The sequence below is a fragment of the Nyctibius grandis genome, chromosome 24 (genome assembly GCF_013368605.1).
Source record: "Nyctibius grandis isolate bNycGra1 chromosome 24, bNycGra1.pri, whole genome shotgun sequence".
Taxonomy (NCBI): domain Eukaryota; kingdom Metazoa; phylum Chordata; class Aves; order Nyctibiiformes; family Nyctibiidae; genus Nyctibius; species Nyctibius grandis.
In genome coordinates, this window is record NC_090681.1 from 3528884 (window position 1) to 3537470 (window position 8587).

The 8587-nt window shown below is 69.3% G+C and overlaps 1 protein-coding gene across 1 annotated transcript; it reads left to right on the plus strand.

Moving 5' to 3' along the window:
• Nucleotides 1–1626: 1626 nt before the first annotated feature.
• CNKSR1 (connector enhancer of kinase suppressor of Ras 1) lies at nucleotides 1627–8576 on the plus strand. Its single transcript, XM_068417808.1, has 21 exons — nucleotides 1627–1678; nucleotides 2067–2224; nucleotides 2508–2698; nucleotides 2809–2893; nucleotides 3053–3094; nucleotides 3172–3471; nucleotides 3545–3604; nucleotides 4026–4094; nucleotides 4463–4582; nucleotides 4722–4807; nucleotides 5264–5388; nucleotides 5475–5638; nucleotides 5908–5938; nucleotides 6040–6212; nucleotides 6295–6368; nucleotides 6761–6832; nucleotides 6929–7002; nucleotides 7284–7348; nucleotides 7425–7539; nucleotides 7774–7955; nucleotides 8040–8576. Exons 1-21 carry the CDS (start codon nucleotides 1627–1629, stop codon nucleotides 8238–8240), a joined length of 2439 nt encoding a protein of 812 aa, XP_068273909.1. The 3' UTR covers nucleotides 8241–8576.
• Nucleotides 8577–8587: the final 11 nt, after the last annotated feature.

The following is an 8587-nucleotide window of genomic DNA, read 5'->3' on the forward strand; positions in this document are numbered from 1 at the left end:
CCGTTCTCCATCCCGGTGGATGAACCGGCTCCCAAAAGCGGGGACAGACGGGGGGGACAGAGGCGCGTGTCCGCCGGCCCCCGGGGCATCACATTGCCCAGGCGTGCAGGGAAGGGCTGGACGTGGCGCAGATGGGCCGGAAAGGATCCGCATCCGGCAGCCCCGCTCCGGGGGGGCCAGCGGGCGGAGGGGGACCCCGGCACCCCCCTGGGGACCGTCCCTGCGGCCCCGCCAGCCCCCTCCTCAGGGCTCCGGGGGGGCCTTGGCGGGGCCGGCCATCCTGCGGGCGCTGTAGAAGGACAGGCAGAGCCCGGCGGCCGCCAGCAGCAGGGCCAGGGGGGTCAGCAGCCGCCCCCCCGGGTCAGCCCCCCGCCCCGCTGCCAGCTGTGTCTGCGGGGGGAGAGGAGAGGGGAGGGGAGCGCTGTGAGACCCCGAACCCCCCGGGGACAGGGCCAGGGGACCTGAGGCTGTGCCCCCAACGTCCCCATCGCGCCCAGCTGGGATGTAAGGGCGATGGGGGCAGCTTTGTGCCCCCTCCCAGGGCATCTAGGGGTGCTTTTGGGGTGCCCCACGCAGCACTTGTGGGGCTCCACCAGCAGCACCCTCGCTGCCAGCTCTGAGCCAGGATACGGCCGGGCACGGCCCCCATTGCTGGCAGAGCTGGTGGGCAGCACGGGCAGGGTCCCGGGGGTCCCCCCGGGCTCCCCCCGACCCCGGTCACCCCTTACCTGGAGCACACGGAAATACCCCGGCGTCAAGCGTCTGGGGCGGATGATCATGGCGCGGCGGGATCAGGCCCTGGGGGTCAGCGGCAGCAGCGGGGCTGGGTCCCCCCCAACCCCGAGACCCCCGCCCCGGCCGCTGCGATGGGGTGTCCGCGTCCGTCGCCCGCTCGCCGGCCCCGCGGCCTCCTCGGGAAGGGCGGCACGCACCCGGCGAGCGCCGAGCAGCTGTCAGCCGCGATCAGTGCCCGCTGCTCCCCCAAGCGCACACGCCGGGGCGGGGGGAGACGGGCACCGGGGCGAGGGTGGGGGGGGGCCAGAGCCAGGCTGGGGCAGACTGGGGGGGTGGGAGAGCTGTGAGCAGCCCCTCTGCAGGCCTGGGTGTGGGCTGCCTCCTGCCTCAGTTTCCCCAGCTGCAAAGGAAGGGGTGGGAATTGTGTCTTGGGGGGGGGAGTGATCCCCCCCTAAAAACCTCAAGCAGTGAGGAGGGGGCTGAGCAGGGCTCCTGAGGGTTATGGGGCCAAACCTTGTGCCCACAGGGCATGTGGGGGACACCCACTAGTGTCATGAGTGGTGTTGGGTCTCAGCCCTCACTACAGGCAGTGATGGGGGGGGACACACACCTCATCTCACAGGTGAGGGGAAACTGAGGCAGGGGGGGGCTTCCTGGGTGGGTGCCATTCCCCCGGGGGGGTTTCGGCAGCCGTGTGTCACCGTCCGGCCCCGTGGTGACTCACTGGGGCGCGTCGTGGGGCCTCGCCCCGTGGGGCCGTACTGGGCTGTACTGGGCCGTACTGGGCGGGTGGCGGAGGCCGCGGTGAGCGGCACGCGGGCGCGCCAATGGGGCCGCCCGTCCCTGGCGCAGGTGAGGGCCGCTCCCGCCGCCCGTTCCGGCCTGGCCGCCATGGAGCCCGTGGGCAACTGGGGCCCCGCGCAGGCGGCCGCCTGGCTCCGAGGTGAGGCCCCCCCCGCCTCGCCCTGGCTGCCCTCCAAGCTGGGCTGGGGGGGCACCCCGCTGCTGGCCCTGGGGTGGGGGTCTGGGGCGGGTTGTCCCTGGTTTGGGGACATGTGGGTGGCCTGGTGTGGCTGGGGGGGGTGGCAGCCCTCTCCTGTCCCTCTCCCCTTGTCCCTGGGGGGGTTTGGTCCATGGATGCAGCCGGTGGTGGGGTGGGCGGGGGGGTCTGGCCATCCCCACCATCCGGGCTGAGACCGGGCAACTCGTTGCATGGAGAGCAGCTGGGTGTCACCCCCTGGGGTCACCCGGCCAGGGGCCAGCAGGGACACTGGTGGGGGGTGCTGGGCCCCCCCCCCCGGTGTCCTGGCACTAGGGCAGGGCTGTGGCAGGGCTGGACGCAGCGGTGCAGGGGTACCCCTTCGAGGCGTGGGGGCTGGCGGGGCCCGAGCTGCTGGGGCTGTCGGCGGGGGTCCTGGAGGCGCTGGGCGTGCGGCGCCTGGGGCACCAGGAGCTGCTGCTGGAGGCCGTGGAGCAGCTCCGCGCCTTGGTGAGTGCTGGCACCCGTGGGTGCTGCGGGGGTCCCGCGGCGGAGGGGGGGACATGGGGGCACCCTGGGCTGGATGGAGTGGGGGGGACATGGGGAAACCCTTGGCTGGAGTGGGGTGGACATGGGGGCACCCTGCACTGGGTAGAGGTGGGGGACAGGGGGGCACCCTGGGCTGGAGTGGAGAGATGCAGGAGCACCCTGGGTTGGGTGAAGGTGGGGACATGGGGACACCCTGGAGCCCCCCACTGCCCTCCTGTCCCCCGGTGCCCATGTCCCCCCACAGGACGCGGGGCTGGCCAGCACCAGCCTGCGGACGCTGACGGAGAGGCTGCGGGAGCTGGCACAGGGCACCCAGAGCCTGGTGCTGGGGGGGTCACCGGCGGGGGCTGCCCCCCGGCCGCCCTCCCTCACCCTCCTGGCCCGCGTCGTCGACCTGGTCGGGGCTGCCAAGGGGCTCTTCTCCTGGCTCAACAGGTGCGGGGTGGGCGAGGGCACCCATGGGTGCTGGGTGGGCGAGGGCACCCATAGGTGCTGGGTGCCCCCACCTGCACCTGGGGCTGAGCTCTCTGTGCCCCCCACCCCAGGTACCTCTTCTCCACCCTCAATGACTTCTCGGCCAGCCGGGACATCGTCCTGCTCTGCGCCCAGCTGGCAGAGACGCTGCAAGCGGTGGGTGCCCAGGGTGGCTGCGCTGCCCTGAGGCCACGGTGATGGGCACGGCATTGGGGGGGGGGAGCCAGCTGCCTGCTCTCCTGTCCCCCAAAGCTGGGACGGAGAGGGGCTGAGCCATCCTGCCCCGCTCAGCCCCACGTCTTGTCCCCCCCCCAGGACTGTCCCGCGGCTGAGAGGGACGGTCAGATCCTGCGGATTGTGAGTGCTGGGTGAGGGGGGGTGGCAGCCATGGGGGTGCCCGGGACCCCCCCTCAGCCCCCCGCTGTCACCCGCAGTGCCAGCACATCGTGGGAATCTGCGAGAGCATCGTGGGCTGCAGCCCCCCAGCGCTGCTGGACCGCAGGGCCATGCTGCAGCGCGTGGGGCTAGTGTTGCCCCCCGGCCCACAGCGCAGCCCCCCGGGGTCCCCCGACACCCCGACACTCACCCCAGGCCTGTGGAGGAGCCCCCCAACATCCCCTGACACCCCAACGCTGCCCCCCAGCCCATGGGGGAACCCCCAGATGTCCCCTGACACCCCGACGCTGCCCTCGGACCCCCTGGGGAGCCCCTCGCCGCTCCCCACCACCCCGCTGGTGAGTCCCCACTGCCCCAGACCCCCTGGCACCCCCTGCACCCTGCTCACACCTCCCTCCCGTCCCCCCCCAGGGCCTCGGGATCACCTCCACCAGCTCCTGCCTGCACTTCGTGTCTGCCACCACCCCGGAGGTGAGTGAGGGGCTGCCCCTCCCAGCCTGTCACCCCCCACCCCGTGCCACCCTGTCCTTCAGTCAGCCCCTTTTAGCACCTGCCATGGGGGATACCACCCATCCCAGCTGCCACCCATCCGGACAGATCCTGTGACCCTCTTAGGGCCCTAATCCGCCCTCCCTGACCCCGAGCTTGGGGTGGCTGCCTGCAGCTGAGACCGTGCAACTCGTCTCACGAGTGAGCACAGCCTGGGCCGTGGTGGGAGCCCCTCTCTGCACCCCAATCCCACCAGCCACTCTGGCCGGTGCTGTGCAAGGTCAGGCTGCCGGTTAATGGTTAACCCCCCAGTTCTCACCAGCTGGGAGAGCTGGGATTAGATGGGGGGGGAGTTGAGTGCCCCGGGGCTGAGCACCCCGCTCCCACCCTGCCTCTGCCCCAGGCCCTGGCTGCCCACGGGGGCCGCATCCTGCCCGGAGACGAGATCGTGCAGGTCAATGAGCAGGTCGTGGTGAGTCGGGGGTGACGGGGGCTCGAGGGTGGTGCTGGTTTCGGCAGCGAAGTTGTGGATGGGGAGCTGCAGGGCTGGGTGGATCTGGGGGGACACGGGACCTGCTGCTGGGAGGATCTGGGGGGACACGGGACCTGCTGCTGGGAGGATCTGGGGGAATATGGGGGCTGGGATCTGCACAATGCAGGAGCCGTGGCTGGGCAAGGTCTGGGGGACACAGGAGCCCCAGACCAGGGGGGTTGGGGGACGCAGGGGCCACTGCAGAGGAGGATTTGGGGCCGTGGGAGCTGTGGCCGGGGCAGTGTGAAGGACACGGGAGCCGTGGGGCAGCATGGGGCCAGGGCCACGGTTCACCCGGGTGCGTGCAGGTGGGCTGGACACGCGTCAACCTGGCAAAGAAGCTGCTGGAGAAGACAAGCGGGGTGACACTGGTGCTGAAGAAGATCCCCCTCGACCTGCCCGGCTCGCCTCCCTCTCCCAGGCAGCAGGTGAGTGATCCCACTGCTCCCAGTACAGCCCCAGTGTCGCACTGTGAACCAGGCAGGGATGCTCGGAGCTGGGCATGTCCCACCGCGTTGGTGGTCCCTAAAGCTCTGGGGGACCCTGGCCCTGACCCTCCATCCGCAGCTCCCGGGAGCATCTTCGGACGCTGCGGATCCCCCCGGTACCAGGAGCAGCGAGTGCCCGGGCAGCCCCGAGTCCCTGACCTCCAGGTGAGCCCCATCCCCTGACACCCCGCCACCCCCAGCCCGGCCAGCACGGAGGCGTTTGGGGGCACCCGAGGCCCCTTCCCAGCTTTTTCTGGAGGGACACGGTGCCGGCAGCGCGGCAGCTGCCTGCGAGCGGCCCGGGAAGCTGCTGGTAGTCTTAAGGAAAGAAAAAAAAACGTGTTTGTGTTTGTAATTCATTCACTTGGTAACATTTTAATGGGGTTGAAACTATATTTAGCCGTGACCCTTCTCCTCTCCCGGAATGGAAAGGCGTGTGGGGAGCCGGCAGGAGCCACCGCGCTGGGCTCCGACCGCCACCACGTCGCCTCCAGCCCCGCTGCTCCTCGGGCAGGGGGAACCACGGGTGCCCCGAGCGAGTGTGGGGCCGGCCGGAGCCCCACAGCGGGACCCCCGCGGTGATCGAGGGGGTTTGTGGCTCAGGGATCCCTTTTCCTCCAGCGCTGCTGCCGACTTGGACTCGGGGCCAGACTCGTCACCGGACCCCGTGGAGGACAGAGAGGACGAGCAGGACTCGAGGCTCCGCGGGGCGGCCGTGGAGGGGCTGCGGGGGCTGCCCGGCTGCGGTAGGAGGGGAGCGGAGGGGGTGTCCGCGGACGGAGCGGTTTCTCCCCCCAGTACGGGAGGCTGCAGCCCCGCTCGCTGTTTGCAGGCGCTGGGGAGGAGGCGGCGGCGTGGGAGGTCAGCACCCCGCCGGGCACCCCGTGCTCTCCGGGCACCCTCGGTGCCGCTGGACCCTGCGCCGCGGAGCTCGGCCCCACGGCAGCCCCCGCTGCGGGGTCTGGGGGCGCAGAGCCCAGCCAGCTCCCCGGGGAGGTGAGAGCTGGAGGAGGAAGAGCGCTGAGCCTCGGGGGGACGCTGGGGGGGCAGCGATGGGGGCACGCGGGACTTCATGTCCCGCCTGAGCCGGGAGGCAAAATGCCCATCCCTGGGGTGGGTTCCCCTCCAAGCTCGCTGCTGCGGGGTGTGCGAGTTGGGGGTCCCTAAGGGGCTGTGGGTGCTGCTGGGGGGGGGCTCAGCTAACGCTGTGCTGTCCTTGCCCCCCTGCATCATCCCTGGGTGCTCATCTCTGTCTCCCCGTCCAGGGCAGCCCCCAGGCGGGACGCAGACCAAAAGGTGAGCAGGACCCTGCCGGGGCTGGGGCGAACGGGGCTGGGGGCTCTCCCCCCTGCTCCCCCTTCCCTGCTCTTGACCCCCCCCAACGCTGTGGCCATCAGGAGTGGCGACCAGGCTGAGCCGCCGGCGGGTCTCGTGCCGGGACCTGGGCCGGGTGGACTGCGATGGCTGGCTCCTGAAGAAGAAGGACCACGTGGGCTTCATGGCCCAGAAGTGGAAGCGGTGCTGGTTTGTGCTGAAGGGCCACACGCTTTACTGGTACCACCACCCCAATGTGAGTAGGGATGCTGGGGGTCCTCAGTCCCCGCCTGGGGCAGCCGAGGCGGGCGGCGGACGCGGCTGTTTCTCCCTGGCAGGATGAGAAGGCTGCAGGTCTCATCAACGTGGCCACCTACGACCTGGAGAGCACGAGGGAGCAGAAGAAGAAATAGTGAGTGGGGTCTGTCTCACTGTGGACCTCCCAGCTGGCGGTGGAGGGGAGGATGCTGTCCCAAGGGCAGGTGCCAATGAGCCCTGCTGGGTGTCACCTGCGTGTCCCTGCAGTGACGGAGGGGTCCCCACGGGGCTGGTGGGGTCCCTGCAGTGGTGGCAGGACTGGCTGTTGTGCAGTACATGCCCCATGCCCTGAGCAAGATGTGCATTGTGTTACTGGTGTTATCTGGGCCAGGGCTGAGCACCGGAGTGTCTCTGACAGCAGGGAAAAGCCCAGACCCCTGGGCCAGGTGGGGACGGGGGGGCCGTGGCGCAGGGGAGGCTGGATGGGGGCTTGGGGCTGTCTCTGGTGCTGGGTAGCCCCAGCAGCAAAGGCTTGTCCTCCTCCAGCGTGTTCCAGCTCTCCCATCAGAGGTACAAGCCCTTCGTCTTCGCTGCAGAAACGCTGGCTGATTTGAGCATGTGAGTGACACATCGGCCAGTGACAGCCTGTGCCGGTGCCACCCCACCAGGCTGGCCGTGACCCTCTGTCTGTCTGTCCATCCATTCTTTCCCCAGGTGGGTCAGCCACCTGATAACAGCCAAAACGAACTACACGCTGGCCCACCAGTCCGTCCCGGACAGGGAGGAAGGTAACAGGCCCTTCCCGGGGTGGGAGATGGGGTCGGTTCCCCTGCGGGAGATGGGGACCCTGTGGGGAGCCACTGGGCGGGGGTCCCGGTGGGGCAGCCGTGCCTGGAGCTGCTGCCCCTGTGTGGGACCGCTGGGAGCTTTGCCCATGATTTGGGGGGACATGTGAGGAACACTCCCTGAGAGCAGGGCTGGGGTGATGCTCAGCCCCGGGGAGGGCTGGGGGGGCAGCCTGGGGCTTCCTGCTCCCTCTGCTGCCACCCTCCTCCCCCACGGCCCCCAGACTGCTACAGTGAGACAGAAGCCGAGGACCCCGACGACGAGTCCCCCAGGCATGGATGCGACTCGGTGAGTGGCCCTGGGGGAGATCCCAGGGAGGGGATGGAGGATCCTCGTCTCACCTCCCACCCCTTCTCTCCCCCAGCCAAAGAAGAGGCTGCAAAACACCCCGGAGAAAGCCCAGCTCTCCCTGGCCAGCGGTGAGCCCAGCAACGCAGCCAGCAGCCCTCAGGGCAGCCCCCGGCCCTGCTCGCCCATGGGTAGGTGCTGGGGTGTGACATATGTCACCCTCTCCCCTTGTGTGCACCCTTTAATCGAAGTTAGGGCCTCCCTTTTGCATGTTTGTGTGTGCTGGGGGTTAATTCAAGCCAGGTTTATTTGAGTGTGAACCACGTAGTGTCTCAGGATGCTCTTGGGGCAGGGTCATGTGCAGGGGCAGCCCCATGGGGTTTCAGGGCTACCCCCCTGCTATGGTGTCCCCTCTCCTTGCCCAGACCCCCCTGGGGAGGATCTTGAGTGCCTGATGCGGTGCCTGAAGCAGGGGGGGGTGTCCCTCATCGGACGGCAGCGGTTCCTGACGCAGGAGCAGTGCCGCAAGTCCTTCATCCGGCGCAACAAGAACCCCCGCATCAACGAGAAGGTGCACATGGTGCGGGCCCTGCAGAGCACGCTCAAGGTGGGAGCCCGCAGCCCCCTGACCCCCCTGAAGCCCCCCTTGCCCATGGGCAGCCACCCCAAAACATGCCCTTCCCCTCGGCAGGCGAAGCTGGTGGAGCTGCAGGCCCTGGAGCAGCTGCTCGGTGACGCCGCGCTCACCTCGGAGAGGTTCACGCACTGGAAGGAAGAGCACCAGGAGCTGTACCAGGAGCTGCGGGAGTGGTGGGCACGGCAGGAGGGCCAGGACCCCGACGGGGGGCTCGGGGCTGAGCACAGCCCTCCCGAAGAGGCGGCCGAACCCTGACACCCCACCGGGACCTCTCTGGCACGAATCGTTGCTGATAAAACTGGCGGTGCTGCAGGAGCAAAGTGCGTGCTCTGCCCGTGCTGGGGGGGTGCACGGGGGGATTGATGACATTTGTGAAGGCTCAGCCCCCAGCACGGACTTCCCGCAGGAGAAGTGGCTTCTGCTACATCCCCTCTCCCTGGGGCAGGACGTCGCGGTGACAGTCTTGCTTCTTTCAAGGATGTTTTGCCTCGGCTGCACATTGGCGACGGGGGCCTGGAGGAATGTGCCCCGGTCGCGCACACTGACCCGGACGGGGTCTCTTCTGCTGTAAATAGAACTGTGTCAACCAGGGCTGATTGTGC